Source organism: Zootoca vivipara, chromosome 1, assembly GCF_963506605.1.
Source record: "Zootoca vivipara chromosome 1, rZooViv1.1, whole genome shotgun sequence".
Taxonomy (NCBI): domain Eukaryota; kingdom Metazoa; phylum Chordata; class Lepidosauria; order Squamata; family Lacertidae; genus Zootoca; species Zootoca vivipara.
In genome coordinates, this window is record NC_083276.1 from 68,175,225 (window position 1) to 68,199,963 (window position 24,739).

The 24,739-nt window shown below is 42.9% G+C and overlaps 1 protein-coding gene across 1 annotated transcript; it reads right to left on the minus strand.

The window, feature by feature from the left end:
* Positions 1-6,332: 6,332 nt before the first annotated feature.
* On the minus strand, positions 6,333-23,864 carry WEE1 (WEE1 G2 checkpoint kinase). Its single transcript, XM_035119369.2, has 11 exons — positions 23,084-23,864; positions 15,764-15,972; positions 14,905-14,971; positions 14,604-14,776; positions 13,662-13,783; positions 11,731-11,877; positions 11,292-11,387; positions 11,112-11,197; positions 10,286-10,456; positions 10,048-10,193; positions 6,333-7,866 (listed from the first exon to the last, which is right to left on the minus strand). The coding sequence occupies exons 1-11, from the start codon at positions 23,660-23,662 to the stop codon at positions 7,716-7,718; spliced, it is 1,947 nt and encodes a 648-aa protein (XP_034975260.1). The 5' UTR covers positions 23,663-23,864; the 3' UTR covers positions 6,333-7,715.
* Positions 23,865-24,739: the final 875 nt, after the last annotated feature.

Genomic DNA, 24,739 nt, shown 5'->3' on the forward strand with positions numbered 1-24,739 from the left:
GCCCACCCGTAACCGCGCCCAGCGGCCAACCCCGACACCGCCTTGCCAGGGCCGGGCGAGGGCGGCGCGCGAGGGAGCGCACGGCCTGCAAGCTGCGTCCGCTCGCAAGAGGGCGCCTCTGCCGCCGCGCTCAGGAGCCCTCGGGGCGGGGAGGGCGCTGCTTTTCCTAATCGCTGCCGGACCTTCCAGAGCCTGGCGTCTAAAAGTGGACCCCGGTCTTGCCTCTGGTTGTGGGCGGGGCTGAATCTCCAAGCTGGAGGGGTCAGGTCCTCCTCAGGGTTGGGAGACGCAGAAGTGCCCAACCCCCCCGCGCGGAATCAGAATTACTCGGCGGCGAGTCTCATACTTACTTCCAAGTAAATGGGCTTAGAACTGCAGCCTTCGCTGAGCTGAGGGCTTTCCGGAATGATCTCAAAAGCTTCGCCTCGGCCGATATTATCAGCATTTCCCTTTTCTGAAAAACTAGCAAGGATGCGGAAAGTGGAAACGATCTGACGCTGGAAGAGATGCAGTATTCTGACCTCTCTTCCCTCTCTGTCAGCTTGACTGCACAGGGTGGATTTTTATTAGCAAAATACTTTATCTTTCTTTTGTTGTGTGTACGACTGCTTTTTTATATATAAAAAAGTAAAGGTACCCCTGACGGTTAGGTCCAGTCGCGGATGACTCTGGGGTTGTGGTGCTCATCTCGCTCTATAGGCCGAGGGAGCCGGTGTTTGGCCAGCATGACTAAGCCACTTGTGTATCTATTTAGGGCCGGCTCTAAGGCAAGGCTGGGTGGCACAAGGTGCCGGACTGCCAGGGGGGGCGTCGCGCTGCTGTGCCTGCTTTCGCAGCCGCGCTGCGAAACGGGGCGGGGGGGGAGGGGGTTCCAGAGGGATCTTCGCACCAGGGCACCAGATATGCTTAAGACGACCCTGTATCTATTGTCATACTCATCTATTGTGCTTTAGATCTGAGAATAAGATCCCACTTGTTGTTTAGGATTTTCCCAATATGTTTTCTAATTAAAATATTTTTTCTATCAGTGCTCTAGACATAACAGTGGTATTGCATTGGCCTAAGTTTCCAGCAGCCCCCTATATTTACTAACATAAAAGCATTAATGGTCAGAAAAAGTTTTGAAATAAATGCATGACTGGGATTAAAAGGGATATTAGTCCTCCTCCTCCTCCTATTTTATAACTTATTATAATATTTATTTGTTGCTTTTCATATATAGAGTAGTGCCCCCAAATCAAATTACAGCATGAAATACATTAAAACTCTGTATAAAACTGTCCTTGGGGTGTTGGGGTCACATAAGGCTTTATAGGTCCAAACCTGAAAAGCAAAAGTGCTCCTGAGTGTTTGGCCAGCAATGGCAACAGCTGGAATGGAGTGTCAAAGCAATATAATTTGAACAAGACAATGTGTATTTATGTACAGTATAATAAAAAAGTAAGACGGTTAGCAACCTGCAGTTTGCTTCGCCACTGACAGGTGGCACTGCAAGCTACAGTGTGATGTCAGACTTTTGAAAGCTGGGCCAGGGCCAGGTGAGTCAAAGAGGATCTGAGCATCTCCCCAGCAACTGTCCTGCACTGCTGCCAATGCTGCTGCCCACCTCACAGCAACAGCGCCATTTCAGCCTCAGCAGTATTGGAGGTTGAGGACAAGGCAAGTGGAGGAGGGAGACACATGGGCGACCCAAGCAAGCTGTGGAGGAACAGCGGGGCAAGAGGGAGCAGCTCTCCATCAATCATCCTGCCTTTCTGCCACCTGCTGCTTCCCTCCTTGCCCTCTACCACTGAGACTGAAATGGCATTGTTGATGTGAGGCAGACAGTATGAGCAGGAGAGGCAGGAGGAGGTCCAAGGGGAGATGAGAAAGGGAGGAGGTTTGGGGTGAGGTCTAAGGGGATGGGGGTTTGGTGGAGTTGGTGTGCAAAGTGAACAGGGTCATAGTACATACATGGCAAATGGGGGGTAGGGGGGCGCCACAGGATTCTGTCCGGGGCCCATTGTCCAACATCTTTATCAATGACTTGAAATGAAATGGGACAGCTGTTGTGTGTTTGTTTGTAGGGGCTCAGTGAGAAGTACCAATTAGGGTTGTAGGCAAAGAGGTACAGTGGTACCTCTGGTTACGAACTTAATTCGTTCCAGAGGTCCGTTCGTTCTTAACCTGAAATCGTTCTTAACCTGAGGTACCACTTTAGCTAATAGGGCCTCCCACTGCTGTTGCCCGATTTCTGTGTTCATCCTGAGGTAAAGTTCTTAACCTGAGGTACTACTTCCGGGTTAGGAGAGTCTTTAAACCGAAGTGTTTGTAACCCAAGGTACCACTGCATTAGCAAGTTTCTAGGAGTGTCTAGAGCCAGTCTATTTGTGTTAAGCCCTCCGTTTCTGAGCAAATTACCTTTTCTGCCCATCTCAAGTCACTAAAGTGCCCCCATGTGAGCTCTAAGTGTGTTTAGCCTGAGACCAGATAGATATATTTATAGATGTGTACAATGTTCTGGTGAGCAAGCATAGATAAATTAGCATCCAGCCTGTCCCCCCCCCCCAATTAAGAAGGGTGCATTTCTGTAAACATACAGCAGAGATGTGGAGATTCCAAGTACAAATATATTTTGTCTTTAATAAGGTGCACTATATCAACATAGTTTGTGCATGTTTTGCACATTCAGACTTATCATCTGAAAATTCAGAAATAAGTTCTGCAAATCCAGCTTATAGTTATTTCCAACCAAACAGGATAATAGTGCTTTTAGGGAGTAGCAGGGAAATTGCCTCGCCATCTCCTAGTGTGACTCATACCTTCAAAAGGAAGCATTCAATAGACTCTGCTTGGTTCAGCACAGAAGGTTACCATGACCTTTCCCATAAAAGTTTCATGGCTCTTTGTTTAGCCAATTAATAAGTATTTTTGCAGCTATACACTATACAATTGAAAATGTAGGCTGCAGTCCTTGGCACACTTACTGAGGGTGTACGGATTAGTAAAGTATGAGGAAATCGGACCGGTAGATAACTTTCTCCCCCAGCTTGGTTTATCATCCAGTAAAGTGTCAATCATCATCCTGAACTGATTGTTACCCAGATTAAGTCTTCTTGCAAGATGTCTTCTTGCTTGAACTCTTATTTCCTTCTCTTAGCTTCAACACAGATGAAATTAAGTTTAAACAAAATGGAAATAATCTGGCAGTGCAGCCTGAACTTTAAAGGAATGTGTCCTGTTTGTTTGTCTGTTTGTTTGTTTGTTAAGATTTTAACAATTTGGGACCTGGATATTTAAAGAAGTTATCCCACAATACCAAGCATCTACTGATATTATTATCAGGGGGCCTGCTTCAAGTTCCATTGCCACCAGAAGCCCAATTGGCTAGAACAAGACTTCTCAGCTGCAGCACCCAGAGAGTGGATCATTCTACTCTGGCAAGGCCTGGCTGGCCCTCTTTTTATTCTGGTGTGCTTCCCAATCCATTTTGTTTTACCACACCTTTCATTTTATTTTGTTTTCCTGTCCTCTGGTGTTTTAATATCTGGATTTCTGTGTAGTCTTTATTGTATTATGGATTGCTTAGTGTGTTGACTGATGCTGTCAGCTGCCTTGGTGGCCCCATGAGGGGCTGGATGGTGGGACAGAAATATTTTAATTAATTTACAACACACTATAATATAAATGCCTGCTGTCTAAGAATACTGTAGGCATCAATACTGTACACAGGATCAAACAAAGCATTCAAGGTAGACAGGCAAATGACACTGCACTGAAAAACAGAGAGCTGGACATCTGCCAGGGAAGTCATCTAAGGGTTTGGGACATGCCTAGAGGAGGGCAAGAAGGATAACAAGGGGCCTGGAGACCAGGTCCTTTGAGGAAAGATTGAACAAGTTGTATTATATGCTTGGTCTGGAGAGAAGCAATTAAGAGGTGACCGATGGCCATCTTCAAATATTTGAAAAGTTGTGGTTTGGATGGAGCAAATTTGCTTGCTGTAGGTCAAGGGGGTACAATAGGTTAAAATGAGGTGAAAGGGGATTTGGGTGTTAGGAAGAACATCCTGATAGTAAAAGCTATTTGACACTGGACCAGCTTGTTTCAGTAGCAGACTCTCCTTTGTTTAAGAGTTTTTTAAGCAGAGGTTGGAATGTTGTAAACACTGGATTTCCTACATCAATAGGGGGTTGAACCTTTGAGATCAGTTGGGGGACTTTGAGGTCTCCTTTCAAGTCTCTGTGAATAGATTGACTTTCAAAGAGATGCACTGCTAGCTACTGTAACATGTAGAACCTGAGCTTTTCACAGTAAAGTGGAGTAATGCAGCTTGGTTTTGCACCTTCCCCTGCTTCATGTTTCAGCCAGAGCCTCTGTGTACACTGCACCAACTAAAGTGTGAAAACAATCAAGAGTCATGTGGCACCTAATGGGCTAACAAATTTATTATGGCGTGAGGTTATATGCCCCACTTCATCTGGGGCAGGATGTGAGATCTTAGTTGCCATTTAAAGAATAAAACTGTAGGGAGGGGACATCTGTCATGGATGCTCCCCCCCCAACCCCCCCCACTGCAGATTGGACTAGATGACCCTCGGGGTCCCTTCCAATCCTAGAATTCTGTGATTCAATGAATATCAATGAGATGCAAAATTTGCTATCATAACTAATTAGTGCTTAAATACACAGGCATACCTCTAACCTTTTACAGTGGCAGGTTGCTGATAATTGCTGAGATGGTTGTATTAACAACTGTAGTGAGACTTTTGTGTAAACAATGATTTTAGCTTCATAAGAGTGCCCAGTCTATAAAAAAAACCACCCGAAAAGTGTCTCTGTTAACTATTAATCTACTTTCACCAGCAGGTGTAGCTGCAGTCTTCTGAATGAAAACACCCTTAAGTGTCAAATTCTTAAATGCATCTAATTTCAGTTACACGTAGGTAGCCGTGTTGGTCTGACGTAGTCGAAACAAAACATAAAAAAAATTCATTCCAGTAGCACCTTATTCACCTAATTTAAGTGTTTCACTTCAAACAGGTGAAATGTCATAGAATTGTAAGGGACCATAAGGGTCATCTAGTCCAATGCCTCCTGCAATGCAGAAATCTTTTTGCCCAACATGGAGCTCAAACACACAACCCTGAGATTGAGAGTCTAATGATCTGTCAACTGAGCTATGTTGTCTTCTTTGGGTAGGTTATACATTTTGAATTGAAGTACACATTTTTTTGGTACTTGCACTCTTGTAAGGTGCCCTAGAAATGTACTAAAGTTGTTGCATGGATATGGACACCTCAGCTACTACCCACTTCCAAGCACACAGTAGATTATTTTCCCATTTCCACTTTCAGAGTAAACAAGAGTCCTGCTCCTTCATGCCAGTAACATCACCACTAATATACTGTACCATATGACATGGACAGTCATAGATTTGGCCAGACCTGCTCATTTTGCATAACTAGAGTTGTCACATCTGTCAGCATTTCTTACTTAATTTATACATGTTTAATACTTACTTTGCTTATTACATTTATGTAAATTCTGCCTTTCCTTCAAGGACCTGAGGGCATTGTACTTTCTGTGTGCCCCTTCCAATTTTATGCTGACAACCCTTTTTTTTAGAGTGAGCATGTGTTTTTCTACATGTGTGGTGTGTGCACTTGAGTAGACACAATCACATATGCACACTGGCTTGTACCCCTTGGAGGACTGGCCAGCACAAGATGGGTCAGGGGCCCTGGTCCAAAAATGGCCTATGGCAAGATACTGTATCCATATATGGAACATGCCTGGTCTTTCCCAGCCTTTTATTGAAAGCCATCATGAGAAAATTCAACATTCATAGGCAGCATGCTCCATTAGATAAAATACAGTAATTATATCAATGCAAGACTTTCGAGCAAAACAGGAACTCTCGCCAAGGAGCACATAGCTAAATTTGAGGCTTTATAAACTTTTTCCTGAAGATTACTTTTAACTTCCTGTTCCCATCAGCTCTATCCTATCTTGGTTTCAAGTGAATGGCACATTCTGCTGCTGTTGTACCTGTTCCAGTTATTAATACAAAACTTCCATTTGTCTCGGTAACTCAAGTTGGCTTTCCTGTGTGCCTTATTGTAATGGACCCAGATCATAGCATGGCCAGCTATATTTGTAACTTCCGTTAATGGGTATATACAGTGGTACCTTGGAAGTTGAACAGAATCCATTCCGGAAGTCCATTCGACTTCCAAAATGTTCGGAAACCAAAGCAGAACTTCCGATTGGCTGCAGGAAGCTCAGGTAGATTTATATACCATTAATGGGTTATGATACTCAAGACTGACAAAAACATGACACTATTAATTTCAAAATGCCACTTTAATAATTGATTCAATACTAATTAAGAACAAAGTTAAACATTCAAATAGAAAACATTGGTTTAAGCCAAAAAGCCTGTAATTTGTAACATCGATTTTGGCAATATCAGAACAGATCATTAGGAGGGCCAATTATATTAATTTTGCAACTAAAATTGAAATAGATTTTAGCTGGAGCTTCTGATGTCTCAAACTACAGCTTTCGGTATTGTACACTATAACACTTTTATACATTCAGTTTGAAAATGGTAACAGTATACTTATTTACAAGTTCTAAAAATATGCCAACAGGTACACTGAAATATTAACACTTGAGGGAAGATGAGGTGAAGGGGAGGAATTAACTTTTGGAGAACTTTATTAGAAAGAATGACAAACAAACATTTACACTAATAATGTAATTCAAATATAAAATTGGTGCACTGACTCTGTACACAATACACTAGCTTCAGAGAATGAAGCTCCTTTCAGCAGGGCAGCTTTGATATTTTTCACATAATTTTTTTTTAAAAGCCCACTAACACAATGATTGTTTTAATGCTACAGTTTGACAGCAAATACAAACTAAAAATAGCAGCAGTTTCACATGGCATGTTTCCACAGGCTTTTTCCTGTGGTCTACGCAATGCCTAACAAAGTGCTCCAAGTTGAATACACAAGTAAAATTCACAATAGTTTACCTGACACCAGGTATGGTTCAGCCTGTTGGCCTTTGGCCTCTCCCATGTCATTTCTTCCCTGCATTCCAAATTGAGTAGTTTACCCAAAAAAAGCCCATTAGACTACTAGGAAAAGGCCTTTCCCCTGAAATGCATTAAGAATGAGAAGCAGCAAACCACTATAGTGGTTAACTTTGGATGGTAACTCAGTGTAACTAAAAGGCTTGAAAGTTAGCGTCCTGGTTTCTTTAAGGAGCAGGAGGACACATTGGGTCAGATCCAGACTTGACATTCTGCAACAGAAGAGTTTCTTCCATTCACAGAAAAGCCTGATACCCATTGGAGGCTTCTGCTGGACAAAAGCAGAAATTTTCTCCAATTCCACCCACAGCTCCCCCACCACCTCCCACAATGTTCTGGAGGGTCCCTATATCCTCTGAAGCAGATTTTCAAGGAGCTGCAGGGAGGGAGGGAGGGTTGGTGAAAAATCACATTTGCTCCTTCCTGTGGTGAGAGACCTCAATGAGCATAGTGCCACTCATAGGAAGCCTGGATTCTACAGTTATTTAACTGCATTTGGCAAAATTAAAATGGTAAAAGACTTCTTTATAACACCAGTGACAGTGATTTAAAGAAACAGAATCCTCTTCCTCTCCTTAACTAGTCCAGCAATATTCCACAATCTTCTTGAAAGTTTTCTGGAACAGCCAATTCAATATATTGTCAGGCTAACTGAACGGTTCATTTTCTTTCCATTAGGACGAGTTGTTCTAGTCTGTGCTGTAGATCTAGTTGTCATTCGATCTGTAATTTGAGCTCGCTCTTCTGCTGCTGCTTTTGCCATTTGTGCTTTCTTAAGTTCCCTGGAACATAAGAAAAAAGTCATTTCGCCACCAAATAACTTGCATCCAAAATCATTCTAAAGAGACAAGAACAGTAATTCAGGATGCACACGTTTTATTGTAACTTTTTTTTCTGGTCTACCAACACTATTAGCAGAATCACACAGAGCTTTCTACAAGAATACACTGGAGCAGCACTGCTGGATCAGACCAAAGGCCTATCTAGTCCAGCTTTCCATTCTAGTGGCCCACATTTCTAAGTGGTGTACATAAAACTATTAATTCGCAGAAAATTGGACAATGAAAAATTGGACAATGAAACAAAACACAGATCAGATGAAGCTGATAGAATACATTGAACTGTCTGAACTGACTGGGAGAATCCGAGATCGGGGAGAGGAGACGGTGGAAGAAGATTGGAAGAAATTCAAGATTTATTTAGAAAAGAAATATAAGATTAAAAATGGACAATAAGGGAAGTGGAAGTACAAAGAGGCTGAAGAAGCAAATAGATATAGTAGGAGGAAATAAGATTAAATGTAAAATAATTATTATGATTTCTAGATCCAAATGATATTTTGAAATATTGGAAATTTGGGGTTAATATGGATCAAGAATAAGATTTATAATGAGTATTTTAGAAGAAGAAATGACTTAAGAAGTAGAGTGCAATATTAGTTATAAATAAAAACGTGGAAGGGGGGAAGGAGGAAGTCAACAGAGTAAGAAAGTATATTTGAGCTCTATATTGTTAAGGAAACCTAAATTTGATGATATGTTAGCTCAAATGTGAATAAGTATTTGCTATTCTATGGTTTTTTCTTTTTTTTCTTTTTCTACATGTTTTTTATACTTATTGTATTCTTATAAAACCAATAAAATATATATTTTTTTAAAAAAAAACCCTTAAAATGCATGCTGGAGAAAGGAATTCTGATATTTTATTGATATAAAATTCATCTGATGACCCTGGGTTCAAGTGTTAAGAGGGAGAAAACTACTTCCTGTCCACTTTCTCCCAACCTCTATCACATCTTCCACAATGAAAGCAGATACAAAGAATTCATTCAATTTCTCTGTAATCTCATCCATTAGTACCTTTTCCCCAACTTAATTAGGTAACAGTCATTTCCTGAACTCTGATTTTGCTTGAATGGTGGCATGTTTCAAGAGAAAGCACACATTTGAAATTATGCTTTCTTCACCATCCTGTAAATATACTTACCATATGTGTTTTCCCTTTAAAGGGAGGGAAGAGAATACCTTGCATTTTAACCTCCACTTTGTAGAACCAATAGCTGAGACCTAGTAGCTGTATTTCTTAGGCATATTTAATACATAAAGTTCCCCTAGTCTTCGTCAAACGTCGTAACGTCCACTTTTTGTTACTGGCACGTTTTCTCACCTCACAGACTAATTCTGGCCAAGTTCAATCTTAATACCGAGGTGTCACCCAATAGTTTGTAACTGCATCAACTGTTGCTGCGTGGATGCACAGGGACACACAAAGATACACACACGGACACAATGCTGAGGAAGTTGCAACTAGGGCTACTAAAAATGTCCACCAGTTAAAGCTTTCATGGCAAATATGCTGTCAAAAAACCTCTGTTCTCCCATTCAAAAAAAAAACAGTAAAAAGGTTTTCAGCAATCATTTGCCAAGATAGGCATTCCGTCAGCACGAACGCCTTTCTGGTTTAGTAGTAAACTAGGGACCACATAGCTAATGTGAATTGCATATCATCTGAACATTTGTATGGTCTCATACAAAGGGAGAATCTGCACACCTCCTTCCCATTCAGAGATGTACATACTTTCTCCTCATTGGGAGCACAAAGCTGTCCATGATAGACATTACTATATGAACCTGTTTCCTCCCCCCCCCCCCGAGTACTTAGAAGCAGTCTTTACCAAATCAAAGTAAACACATAATAACCACAGTTTCAACCAGCTTCCATTTAGTGTTGGTATCTTGTTAAACAATACCTGAAGCAAAAAATATATGGTGCTACAGTCAATGTGTTTCAAGAGAAGTTGCAAAATGTTTTATTTTGTTGCTTATGTCTGGAGTTAAATTAAGAGGTTACATAATAAAGTCTAGGTTTTCTTTTTTGTAACAAGGAACAGTCTTCTGCTACTTAGCTCTTAATATTTCCTAGATTTTTGACATTGAAGTTGCTACAGTATGGATTCAACTTACTTCTGCAACAAAGAGTTTTTAAACTTTTCAGCATTCAGTTCTATTCGTAGTTGTTCAGCACTCTTTCTGGCAGTAGATAACAATGCAGAATGCTTGACTAGAGCTACTGCTGAGGGTCTTTTCTCTGGATCAGGGTTTATCATAAGCTGAAAGAGAAAAGAGATAAAAATTAAAGCTGACTACCCTTCCCCTTAAAGAACATGTAGCATGATGCCAGGAACATAGATCACTTTCTTACCTTCAGTAACTCTAATAGCTCTTGACAAAGGACCTGTGGAACTCTAGGGAGTTTTCCTTGTCGAATTTCATGCCAATGATCCCCATTGGCTGGCAGTGGTTCGGCACCAGCAGCACACACCACAGTTAATGCAAGAGCAAAAATATCTGCTTTTGGCAAGTAATTGTAGTTCTGCAAAGGAAATAAAAGTTTACAAAATCCCATCAGAACAGATATCAACCATAGATCCTACATTTTCACTTTGTTCATGTTTTTACTGTGTTCGTTTAAGTCACTACGAGTTCACCTTGCTGGAAAGAAGTGACTAATAATAAAGAGTTCTGCTTTCAGAAGGGGCCCTCCTGTGAGTGTAACTCTCCTTCAATGAAGGGAGGATCCTTCCATTCTTAATCAGAGGACCCAAACCGCAGTCATCAGTAAAGGTAAAGGGACCCCTGACCATTAGGTCCAGTCGTGACCGACTCTGGGGTTGCGCGCTCATCTCGCATTATTGGCCGAGGAAGCCGGCGTATAGCTTCCAGGTCATGTGGCCAGCATGACAAAGCCGCTTCTGGCAAACCAGAGCAGCACACGGAAACGCCGTTTACCTTCCCGCTGTAGCGGTTCCTATTTATCTACTTGCATTTTGATGTGCTTTCGAACTGCTAGGTTGGCAGGAGCTGGGACCAAGCAACGGGAGCTCACCCCGTCACAGGGATTCGAACCGCCGACCTTCTGATCAGCAAGCCCTAGGCTCAGTGGTTTAACCACAGCGTCACCTGGGTAAGATGTATCATCAGTAAGATACAGTTAATTATTTAACTCCCATTAGCAAAACACTGTTTACCTCTTGTAAAACTTCATTGGCAAGGAAACGACTATCTCCTTCTTCTACTTGTGGACTAGATATTCTAGTTACATGACCAAGGTCACCTACATTAAAGAAGAATGGGAAAAAGGGTTACTTTCTCAAAAGCAAAAATAAATAAAAGGTTGCACAGGAAAATGTAACTCCATGCTCCCCTACCTATTTTGAAAACAACCCTGCTAGATGACCATTCATCATCATCACCTTCCTCAGATATAGTAGTTGGAATCGAAGTCCTAGATATGAAGATATTACCTGCCAATGAATAGAAATAGACATTCGTCAAAATATAATTTAGCTTCAGAATTTGCACCATCTGCTGGCTTCTTTGAATAATTAACCCAACAGTCTTCTGGGAAAGAAGCCAGATTTCAGGACAGCCAGCAAACAAGCATAATACAAAAAAAGATCCAAAATAAACTGAACAGCAGTTGGCCAGCTGTATGTTTCAGAACTGATTTCTTTCATTGTTTTCTGTATTCAGAATAGAAAAGTTTCCGTTACTAAGGTGTGGTTCACTGGTTATTTTACTACCACATATTCAATCATCTCTAAAAACACTTTCAATGCAGGAAATACCAGAGCTCTGAATACTTACTGGGCTTTATATCCATGTGCACCAAGGACATTGAATGAATATACTTTAAACCACGGGCAACTTGTAGAAGCAAATCTTTCAATTCTGGTTCACTGAAATAGCGCATACTTCTATAGTTTTCACTTATAGCATCAGCTAAACTTCCACCTAGAAGCAAAATTAAATAATGTAAAAGTAGAAAATTCATTTTCTTGTACACCAGAGGTAGCCAAAGTGGTGCCCTCAGGACATTTTGGACTCTCATCAGGCCCAGCCAGCACAGCAAATGGTATGGAATGATGGGTCTTGCAACATTTGGAGGGCACCATATTGCTACCTTGGTTCAAGTCCAATGCATGCTGTGTTTAACAATACTTTGCATTTGTACAGTGGTACCTCGGGTTACAGACGATTCAGGTTACAGACTCCACTAACCCAGAAATAGTACCTCGGGTTAAGAACTTTGCTTCAGGATGAGAACAGAAATTGTGCAGCGGCGACACAGTGAGAGGCCCCATTAGGTAAAGTGGTACCTCAGGTTAAAAACAGTTTCAGGTTAAGGACGAACCTCTGGAACGAATTAAGTTCTTAACCCGAGGTACCACTGTATAACACTTTTAAAGTGCTCAAAGCACTTATCATGTATTACCTAGATGTAGTTCTGGCAACAATAATGTAAAGCACATGTAGCCAACATGGCATCTTCCAGATGTTGTTGGGTTACAAATTCCATCAACCCCAGCCACTGTGGCCAATGATGGACAGGAATTGTAGTTCCAAAAACATCTGGAAGGAAAGAAGAAGAAGAAGAAGAGGAGGAGGAGGGGGGGGAGTGTGGACTTGATATCCTGCCTTTCACTCCCCTTAAGGAGTCTCAAAGCAGCTAACAATCTCCTTTCCCTTCCTCCCCCACAACACTCTGTGAGGTGAGTGAGGCTGAGAGACTTCAGAGAAGTGTGACTAGCCCAAGGTCACCCAGCAGCTGCATGTGGAGGAGCGGAGAAGCGAACCCGGTTCACCAGATTATGAGTCCACCTCTCTTATCCACTACACCACTGCATTGTCAAGGAGCTAGTAGGTTGTAGGGGTTCTATCCAATTCCTTGGGTCACATGTTCGAGAGGTCTGGTCTAGGGTTAAGGGACAATAACAGACACAAGAAAAGAGACTAAAATAGATACATGAGTAAAGTTATCTACGTACAGCCCTCAGCCCGGTTCTGGCCAGGGAGGGCGGGGTATTATTATTATTAATAATAATAATAATAATAATAATAATAATGCAAACCAGATTGTTATATTTTTGTTCTGAAATATTCTAGATTGGATATTGATTTTTTTCTTGGAAGGAAGATCCCCAATTTATGACTCAGGAAGCAAGTCTAGGTAATCAGCTAGAATGTTTGTAAGAACACTCAATTCCTGCCTATTTAAGAAGCTCACAAATTATTTGACTTTTGTTTTATCATAAATTGTCTAAATTCATCTGATTTTTTACTTCTACCTGCTTTGTCCTAACTGTAACCACATGCATTTGACATTAATATAAAATTACTACTGATTCAGATATTAAGATGAACAAAGCACTGCTTGCTGGGCTCCAATCCCCACTGCTGCCTCTTGCACACACCACAAAATCCACTTCTTAAAAGGTGAAGGATCCTCCAGAACAGTTTGTGATAGGTCATGGGGGACTTCAGCAGGATGGAGAAATCAAGAAAATTTGCTAGGCTGTCTTTCTGCTCATGTAAGACATACCTGGGTCCAAGCCAATGGCTGCAATCCTGTACTCCATTACACATGCTTAAATTCCATTGAAAGAAAAAGGACTTGGCAAGTGCAGGATTGACTTTGTTGACAAATAAGTCAGCAGATCTCCCTCCGCTTTCTACAACTACTTTCCCTTAATAACCAGAATTCATAGTAAGGCAAATTCAATAGGAGCTTTACTTACCATTACAATACTCATTCTGTATAAGCATATGATCATCTTCTGCCCAGGCAGAGAAATATCTGACTACATGTGAATGCTGTCCCAAAACTGCATGAGCATAGACTTCTCTAAGAGCATTTTGCCTGTGGTATTGAAACAAATTAAATAAAGCTTGAAACTTGTTTAAGGAAGCAAGCATAGAATGCTGGTCATATTACAAGAACAGTAAGTTTTTTCAGTTGGAAGAGTTATGAACTAGGGCATAGGGGTGTTGTGTTTGATATGTACAGGTGAATGCTAGTTTTGCAACTACAGTATAAACACCTCGACTTACAAATGACTACTTACGAAGGGAAAAAATGGCCGCGTGCTAACGGATTTTTTTGACATCCGAAGGGAGCAGGGAGCGCAGCGGCGAGGGCAACGATCCGGGCAGTGAGAGGATAGTTGCCCTTGCCGCCGCCACTCTGCCGGCTTTGCCAAGGGAGACAGCTTCAAAGCCGCAGAACAGCCGATCAGCGGTCGCATCTCAGCGCTCCGCTTTTTGCCCCCCACCGCCGCCGTGCCACCGCGCTTCCTGCTTATTCGAGGGAGCCTTTCATCCGGCCCTCTTCACTGCCGCTGCCCTGCCAGCCTCCTGCCGGATCATTGCCCTCGCCACCGCTGTGCTCCCTGCTCTGTGGTGCGAGGCCGCTGCGGCCGTTTTTTCCGCGGCTTTGGGGCTTTTTTTTAGGCTCCGGAACGAATTAATCCGTTTCCATTGCATTCCTATGAGAAACCGCGATTAGACTTACAAATTTTTCTACATACGAATGTGCATTCGGAACGGATTGAATTCGTACGTTGAGGTACAATACGTGAACAAATCCTTACATGTCTTGATGGGTTTATTTTAAAAATGAGTATGTGCAGAGGAGTGAATTACAAGAACATAGGATAGTTTACATTTAATTTTTTACTTACTCATCAATTGAGCCAGCCAAGGGTTTCTTAGAACGCTTTATTGCATAGATGCAACCATCAAGCCTTTTCACACATTTGAATACTGAACCAAATTCTCCAGATCCAATCTTTTCCAATTCATGAAATTCTGTTGCATATCGTGATTTCATATTACTTTCTGTTATGCTGATCCGCTAAAAGGATTGAGACAAACAAGTCTGAGGAAAAGGGCTTCTTAAAATGTTAATCCTATGGATTTCAATGGAACTTTAAAAATGCTTACTTAGGAATAAATGGGGATTGTTTTTTTAGTTTTATTTACCTTGGCAGGTCTTGTAGTTTCATCTTCAGGCTCTCCATCACTTGCTTCCATATCTTCACCACAGGAGCTGCGACACAAACAATAAGTAAAAGAAATGCTATGAAACCTTCACTTTCATCAATAAGTTACATTAAGATGTAAGCTTTTACTTTCCAAGCAATTTAATCAAATTCAGGAACTGTGCAAAGCCATAGCTACCAGACCACTTCCAGACATCCTTTTTCACCCATACCAAGAGTAGGGACAATGTAGAAGAGGATATGTACACAAAAAGTCATGAAGGAAGCTGTGCTGCATTAAGGTGATGTGACAGAATGATTGTTTGAATAGATTATGTCAATTAATATTGTGCCGTGCCAACATCTCACCACAGTAAGATGTGTATTTATGTCAAATGCAGGGAAGAGAGACTGATAAGAATCAGACTTCTTTAAAAAGGTAAGTAGAACAGGTATGTAAATGGTTACATTTAGGCCCAAATTAGACCTCATGCTAAAGGTGAAGCTGTCAGAATTTACCCATGTTTCCCTGGCCCCCACTGTAGCAACAACCAACAGCATAGAATGGAGATGAGGAAACTGAATATAACATCAGAAGAGAAAGAGCTATATTTGCAGCCCATGTTTAGCAATCTCTAGTTTCACCTCAAGACTTACAAACTAATCTCTCACAATGTTAGGCAATGTTACAAGTTCTGCTGTACAATTTTAACCACTTGTGTTCTTAAAGCCTCCCTAACTCCATACTTAATTATTCATTTGAAGATAAAGATAGTTAAGTACAATCCCTTCAATGACAGGATTGCTATCAAAAGTTTATTTCTTAAACAGTTTATCAAGGGCCAGCTCTAGACACTTACTCATTCCAATGTGTTCTCTTTCTCCTACGGCACTGCCCAACTGATGACTGAAGGAAGAGCGAGTCTGGAGTGAAGGGATTAATGTTCACATGAGGTGCTTGCCCCACATCAGATTCCTGTTTTACTAGTTTTCCAACATTCATAAAGAGAGATCCACCTCGGAGTTTAGCTGAACTTGATCCCATTCCTTCAGCTCTACAAAGTAAACTCTGAAAAAAAAGGAAACGAGTAAATCAACAGTTCTGTCCCATGTTGACTTAACAAGTTAATGATTATTTGGAATTTAAACGAATGAATAATCTTTCCAATTATAACATTTGTGCTTCCCCTATGTCAAATTACTATGGCATAAATGGGTTTCCTATTCATTGTTCCATATGTAAAATCAATATAATGCAATAACTGATTTTGGTTATCAGAGCAATGAGCAAAGCAGCACACACACACACACACACACACACACCCCTCACCTGCAGGCTTCCTAAGTTTTATTGCTTAATCAGTTTTTATCTTGTCATTCCTCCCAAAACAGCCCAGAGTAGAAAACATATTAGTATCATTTAAAGCATACTAAAAACGTCTAAAAACTATCACATTCTCTCAGCTAACGATATGGAGATAAATGGACCAACTTTTCAGTGACCTCCTTTTTTAGCCCGCTGTGCCACAACTCACCCTGACCCTCCAAAGCTTTTTGAAGTATTCAGGGAGATGCCAAATGAGGAAAGAATCATCTTCTGGCAATCCCCTTCTAGTGGCACTTCTTGGGATCCAAGGCAATAATTGGTGTGAAATGCTTTAAATCAACAACATTTCTGAATCAAGAGTTTCTTTGTTAATAGAAAAGAAAAATAACTCTGGCAAACAAACATCTCTCTCCCACCCTTTCTTTAAATCACAGCTGGTGTTATAGGCATGCCACAGAATGCAACACAAGGTGTCGATCAGATAATACAACTATTAGTTCATAAAATCTTCACCTGGATGAAGAGCAAGACCTGATAACCTCCTAAATATAGAAGGCCAACTAAAGATGCTTCTGTCCAGTTCTTGTCATTACACACTTAGTTATACATTGAAGTTACCTACTGAAAATCAGTAGAACAGATGTACAACTCCAACCGGTAAAGCACTGTAAGCTACATATTGTTGGCTTTGACCAGTTATTGAAAGAAGGAATTGCTAGTTTTTAGATAAAAGCAATGTGCAAAACTAGTCGTCCATGGCTACCTTCATCTTGCAGTCAAGAACATGTACATATCAACCCATGTTAATCAAATATGCTAACTAGGTAAAAGAATTATGAGTAACTATTAGTATTATTAAAATCTGTATACTGCCTTTGAGCTATAGATCCCAGGGTGGTTCACAACATAAAATTACAATATAAAAACCACAAGACACATAGTAAAAAATAATAAACTAATAATCTCCTCTTCCACAACACACTTAAAAGGGCATCAGATGTTAATCAGGCAAAGGCCTGGTTGAAGAGGAATGTTTCACCTAGCAGCTGAAGGTGTATAATGAAGGCACCAGGTGAACTTCACTGGGAAGAACATTCCACAAGCAGGGAGGGAATGACAGCAGAAAAGGCCCGTTCTCGTATTGCCACCCTCAAGACCTCTCATGGAAGCACACAATAAGGGCCTCAGAGGATGACCTCAGGGTTCGGGTAGGTTCATATGAAGAGAGGTGGTCCTTGAAGTATTGCAGTTCTGAACCATTTAAGGTTTTATAGGTTAAAACCAGCACTTGAAATTGGGCCCAGAAACTAATTGGCAGCCAGTGCAGTCGGGCCAGGATTGGTGTAATATGCTCAAACTGTCTTTCTCCAGTAAGCAACCTGGCCGCCGAAATCTGCACCAGCTGAAGTTTCTGAACCATCTTCAGAGGCAGCCCTGTGAACGTGTTGCTGTAATTTAACCTAGAGATTACAAGAGCATAGACAACAGTAGTTAGGCAATCCCTGTGCAAGTCAAAGCTGATGGAAGGCACTTCACACCACTAAGGCCACCTGAGCCTCAAGTGACAGCAAAGCAACCACAAGTACCACCAAGCTACGTCCCCGGTCCCTCAGAGGGAGTGTAACCCCATCAAGAGCAGGCAACCTCCCATCCATCCTGTTTAGGAAACAGTCCACTAACAATGCCTCAGTCTCTACTGGTTTTTCTGTCTTCTGGTTCCTGATTCCAGGAAGGAGATTCCTGATTCCTGGTTCCAGTAGGAGAACACTTCAATCTCCCAGGACATTCTATACAAGATCTCAAAGTAGCTGTCTTACTACAAAAGAATTTCAGAAATAGACTGGAAAGAGAAGTTGCTGAATTACAACTTATCACCAAGCTCAAAACCATGGAGGGACCTGGTTTGAACAGAGATATCGGATTCTTATCTCATTATACATGATAAGCGATCTTCAGCAATCTCAACCCTTGCTTTTTCATGCAAAACCATTTGCAGTCGTTTTCGGTCATCAACAGCTATCAGTCAGTCAATCACCCACTTCCACCACCCTTCTGAGTGATCCCCCCTCCCCTCCCCATCCCCACCCCTCCCCACCCCTTCTCTACATAAGTGCCTGGGGACTTCTATTTCACTGTATCTGAAGAAGTGTGCATGCACACGAAAGCTCATACCAAAATAAAAACTTAGTTGGTCTTTAAGGTGCTACTGAAGGAATTTTTTTATCAAACTTTCAGTGTTATACTTGTTCACTGACCGGTTGCTTCAATAGTTTCAAAACTCTGATAAAAGCCAGGTTCTCAGAACATAAATGGTTTCATTTAGGCCAGGGGTAGGCAACCTAAGGCCCGTGGGCCGGATGCGGCCCAATCACCTTCTCAACCCAGCCCGCAGACCGTCTGGGAATCAGCGTGTTTTTACATGAGTAGAATGTATCCTTTTATTTAAAATGCATCTCTGGGTTATTTGCGGGGCATAGGAGATTGTTCATCCCCCCCCCAAATATGTAGTCCAGCCCACCACATGGTCTGAGGGACGGTGGACCGGTCCACGGCTGAAAAAAGTTGCTGACCCCTGATTTAGGCCCACACTGGCAACAGCAAATATTAAACATTGCTGAAATTGTGAAAACATACTTCTTTTTATCTGGTTTAGGGTGAAAAAGAATCACCAATAGAAATTAGCAATATAGCATCATTTTTAAATAATAATAATACGTAAGAAAACAGTGCTCTCTGTAAGATGTATTTGAAGTATAATATGCATAGTGCTCATAGAGCATTGGTATCCAAACTTTTTTCAAAGAGGGCCAGATTTGATGAAGTGAAGGGCTGTGAGGACTGACCAAAGGGCCAACCAAAGTTATTGACCTTTTTTAAGGATTGTTGTTGAGTTTTTTATGATTTTACCCCAAAATTGTTGAGCTTTTTTAGGATTTTGAGTTTTTGAGCTTTTTTATTATTTTTACCCCAGAAAATAAACTGCCACAGGGGCTGGATTAAACTGACCAGCAAGCCAGATTAGGCCACCAAAACAGACTTTGGACATACCCGTCATAGAGGCTACCTAAAATAAAATGGGGATGAAAATTATATAGTTATCTACTGCAAAGTTCATATTGTGTTGTTAACCAGAAAGTGTAATCCTATCTACCATACAGTTAAATCTAATGAATAAAGAAATACCAGCTCCTTCAAAGGAGAGAAGGTAGTATCCAATTTAGTCATTGTGGAATAGAACTTCATTTCACTCTCAAACATAACCAAGAGAACATAACATTAATTGGTTAGATCCAAAGTTTTCATGTACTGTATATAGAGTTGGCTCTTCAGCTAACCCATAGTAGCATGTGTGGTGAGGTCAATATCCCCTCTCCCAACACTGATTACTTGGACAGGGCTTAGTAGCAGGGATGTCAGGGCCTCATGGGCACATCAGTGGGAGTGTCAGATTAGGCCTCAACCTTGCTATCACTTTATCCCATCTATTATCAATAAATTATGATCCTCCCTTCACCAGACAGTCCTAGGATGGGCTAAAATTAAAAATTCAGAATTGAAAACTGTTAAAACAAATAGTCACAAGAATATGGTGGTTGCTAAAAACACATTTCTCATGTGTCAAATGCCAGAGTAAAGAGGTGCATGTTCAGCATGCGCCCAAAGCTGTAGTGCGAAGGTGTCAGATGTACCACTGTGGGGAGGGAATTCCACAACTTAGGGGCTGCCACAGAGAATGCCCTCTCTAAGGCCAATTTCATCACCCTCCCCCATATACACAAACAAACAAACAAACAAACGCAAACTTCTGAGGACAGCAGAACTACCAAAAGGGCTTCCTCCAAGGTGGTTTGTAGGAAAGGAAGCAGCTTTTCAAATATTTGGGGCCTAAATTGTTTAGGGCTTTAAACACTTTAAATATGAGTGTGACCACCTTGAATGAATCCCAGAAACACTGGCAGTCAATGATAGGCAGCAGCAATGGTGGTGGCAGGAGGGTGGCTCCCTGATTCCACTCCATGCTTCTAAGACAATTACTACTTGTAATAGAAAACCCAGATTCCATCTTATGACTATAAAGCCAAAATATTTTTGGAGACACAATAGATTCAGCTTCACATATGAAATTTTATTTATTTACAATATTGGCATTCTGCTCATCCAGTGCATTGGCAACACTCAAGAGCAATTTTACGAAGTTTTTTTAATCTTACAAAAAAGAACTAAAATCAACAAACAGCAGAAAAAACAGACAAGTCCATCAGGTAAAATAATGTTAAAAACCAGCCAGAGAATTCTCAGCCTCACAGTTGAATGCCTGCCAAAATAAGTTTTAGCTAGTGAAAAGCAAGCCAAGAGATGGCCAAATGAAACTCCAAAGATAAAGAGTTCAACAATCTAAGTATGGCTATAAAGAAACCCAGTTCCTCCTACATCCCAACCAGACATCAAAACATGAATAACCTCTCCATGATCTTAGGGAGTAAACATAATGGCACAGAAGGGGAAAAGCCCTGTTTTCCTAGGGCTGCACCATTTAGGGTTGTAAACTTAGAATTATAGCATTGTAGAGTTGGAAGGGATCCTGTGGAGCATCTAGTCCAGCCCCCTACAATGCAGAGGTATCTAATTTGAGTGCTCCAATATCTTCTTTTGGAGCAACTTAAGCTGTGTTTCCCATGAAGTTTGATTGTATGTAACAGACCTTGCACACATTTCTCTTGAAACAGAAGCCCCTTGTGTTTTCAGCGTTCCTCAGTGCTTAGCTCTGGAACAACTCCAACTCATTGGTGTTCTCCAGAGTGACCAAGGAGCCGATCCTCAGTGGCTGACTCTGGCTCCAATCAGCACAAAGGGCGAGGAGACTCCTCCTCAGTGGCTAAAAAGCTCCTCTTTCAGTGCAGAGACTCCACTGCAGAGATAACAACAGGTATTCAACACCAACACCACCCAAAACCCCTGGACCATAACAATTTAATTACCAACACTTTGAATTGTGTGTAGAAATGGACTGAAAACAACTGCAGCTGTTTTAAGATAGGCATGCAGGTGCACTTAGTAGCATCATTACTTCCCATTATGGATCAATTTAAATGTCAAGAGCAAAGAAAGCCCTGTGTAGAGCACATTGCAATAACTTAATCTGGAAGCAACTAAGAAATTTGTCACCATGCCCAGGTCATGTATGTGAACATCCTGCAAGTTTATCTGGCAAAGCGCTATACAGTATAGCACTCTCTTTTTTACTTATTATTTTACTATTGCATCCTTTTATTCAAGAAGCTTAGTCAGTGAAGCTGCAATTCTATGCCCATTTACCAGGGAACAATTAAGTTTCTGGAACTTACTTCCAAGTACACATGCATAGTATTATGCTTTTTCTATTTATATGCCTCACTGTATATATTATACTCAATTACTGTACTTCAATTGAAAACATTGTCTCACTTTATCTTCACAGTAATTCAGTTGAGTAGCTTGCCCAGAGGCACCAGGTGAGCTTCATACTTGAGCAAAGAATTGAACAGAGAACTCACTGGGCCTAGGCCCTACAATCCACCCACTATAACAAAAAACAGTTATGAGACAACATTTAACATAATGTATGCAGATGGCCTTCCAATTCATTCAGTTATCCAATGCTTCTATTCCTCTCAAGATTCTTTTACATGATGGACATTCATGAAAACATTTAAAATTTAAAAGCGGGCGTTTAAAAAATATAGTGCTGTGGCTGTTGTGGTCTTGCAATGTGGGTAAAAATTATTTTAGGCACAATTTGTAGTTCAGTTACATAATCTTAACGGACAATCTGTGGGCAGGGCTTACTAAAGTTGCCAACATTTCTGTAACAGGCAAGCTAGCTTGTTATGTAACAAGCACGATGTACAGGCTTGGAACTGGAAAAAATTGTTCAAGTATTTGGCACCAACTTATGAAGTATAGCTGAATGGAATTTATGTTTAAAAGGCTCTCCAACCAATGAAATCAAGCAGCAGCCATCGTTTAGTTGGAGTATTCTGCACTTTACAATGCTGGCTGCTGTTAAAAGGGCAATCCACATGTAAACAGTGCAAAAAAGGAGAAAAAACGCACACACCAACATGTTGCCTCTGTTTATTGAGAATAACCTGTTTCACCAGCTGCATTTGGTATATACTGTACCTAGATACCAAGGCAGCCACTGAAATTTCATGAGGGCACACCACACTTTCAAAGCACTGGCGTTCACTTGCCAAGTATGGTTCGCATTTGCCAACAGTCTCTCATTAAAACTTTCAACATGTTTTGGAGAACGGAAACTTCTGTAGAAAAGTACGGTCTGATGGCAGCTCAGATTTTAATTTTAAACGATTTAAAATTTAAACGAGCGAAAAGGCTGCATGGGCGGACCATACGGATTCATTTCTCTTAAATTGCCCGTTCTGGGGGGGAAACCGACAAAGGCGAAAGGGGCGTGGCACCTATTCCTCAGAGCACCGCTAGTTGCATTGTCTTCGCTTTCCCCCGAAAACAACATTCTTGCTCTGATCAACCCAAAACGGTCTGCAACAAGCTTCTTAAAGTTCATGTCATGTAAAAAAGCCAGGCAGCCTCTAACGCCTGTTTCACGGAGTACATACTACACGGGGTGGTCGGCCAAGGGAGCCGCCCGGAGACCTACCGAGCGCCCACGTGCTCAGGCGGAAATGAGCCAAGGGGCGGCAGTGACTGAATGGAAAGTCCCCAACAGAGCCGAGATCCCGGTGGGGCAGGCTAGGCTCTCTCCCCCCCCAAGCCTCCCTTCCACAACTGAGCCTCCGGATCCCCCCTCCCCCAATTGTCCTCCGCTCGTCCTCCCCCTCCCTCCTCTCACCTTCGGCGTGTGCGGGGTGTCGAAGAGGCGCAGTTTGCGAAAAGTCTTGTGGGGCGGGGTGTCGGGATACTCGGGCAGCACAGAAGCGGGACCCTGGTGGCCCCGGCACGGTAGCACCTGGGAGCGCGGCGGCGACGCTCGGCCGCAGCAGCCCCGGGGACCTTTCAACGGCGGCGAGCCGGCCATGAAGTAGGCTCCGGGCGACTTCACGGGGGACGAGGAGCCGAAGCCCTCCTCTTCCCACGAGTCTCCCTCGTCGCCCGGCAGCGCGGGAGGCGCCAGTTCCATCGCCACCTCCTCGGGCGATCGCGGCGGCGGCGGCTCCCTGCGCCGAGCCGGGGTATGGCTCACGGAAAGCGGGGAGTCGGCCTCCTGGAAAGCGGAGTCTTCCCCGGTGCTGTTGCCGCTGCCACCTTCCTCCTCCTCCTCGTAGCAGTCTTCTTCCTCCTCTTCTTCCTCCTCGCAGTCGCTCCCGCCGCCCGAAAAAAGCAGCTTCTGCCGGATCGGGGCCGCTGTCCCACGCGCCGTCAGGCGCCGCGGCCCCGCGACCGGCTGCTGCTGCAGGCTCAGGAAACTCATGGCCGAGATCCGCGGGAGGCCTTCCCTTGTTCAGACGGGACGCTGACAGGAGTAAACCACGCCTCCCTCCTCCTCCCTGCGCTGAAATGCCCGTTCACACGACGCGCGACTCGTGCCTCGCCCGCGCGCTTCTCCACGAAGCTCCGGCTCTATCAGCAGCAGCAGCAGCAGCAGCACACTCGCCCGTTCGGACTCCGCGGCTTTCCCGCGACCGTTAGTCACGTGCCAGGTCACGCCAGCCAATCACACACGCCCCCTTCGTTTGAAAACATGGGAGGCGGGAGGCGGGGCTGTGCGTGGTGGCGTCAGACGGCAATTTGGCGCGAATTCGGGGTTGGGAGTAGGAGGGGCGGGCGTATTCCAATACCGTTCTTATTCTGGAGCGGCTCGAGCTCCGGGGGGACGTTAGGTACGCGTGCAGGAGGTCTAGCGTTTGACCTGAAGCTCGTGCAAGTCCAGAAGGGGGGGGCAGCAATGGGGCTTCCCCCAGAGTCGGGACGGAGTCAGGAGGGGCAGCAGCGCCTGCCCGTGCGCGACGTGACGCTTTCTGACTCAGCCGCAATTCTCGCCGTCAGCATTTGGCCGAAACTGGCTTGGTGCTGATGTAACTGTGTGTCAGCAACAGCCACCGGCTGGAGGGTCTCTTTTACCTACGGCCTGATAAACTGGTTTAGCAGTGAGCCCGAGGCTGTGATCTATAAATCATCCTGACAGTTTAAATGCTGCAATTCTAGCCAGGGGACACCTCCAATGCGCTTCAGAGAACTGGCGCGCGGCCCGGTCTAAATCGGTTTGACCGCAGCTTCGCCGGGTCTGAATAACGTGTGGATCAATCGTCTGCTTCAAAATTATCTGCCTGTGTACCCAAGAGAAAGTGGTATAAACAGGCTAGCTTTCTCCGGGCGTCGCAGTCTCGCTCACCGCAAAGCTCATTCAAGACCCTCTGGACGGGTTGCTTTGCATCAGTAAAAGAAAAATTGTTGGCGCCAATATTTCAAAATATTGGGGGTGGGGACCCGCGGGTTAGCTGTGGTTACATTAGATTCCGGAGGCCACCTGATAGTACACGTATCCTCC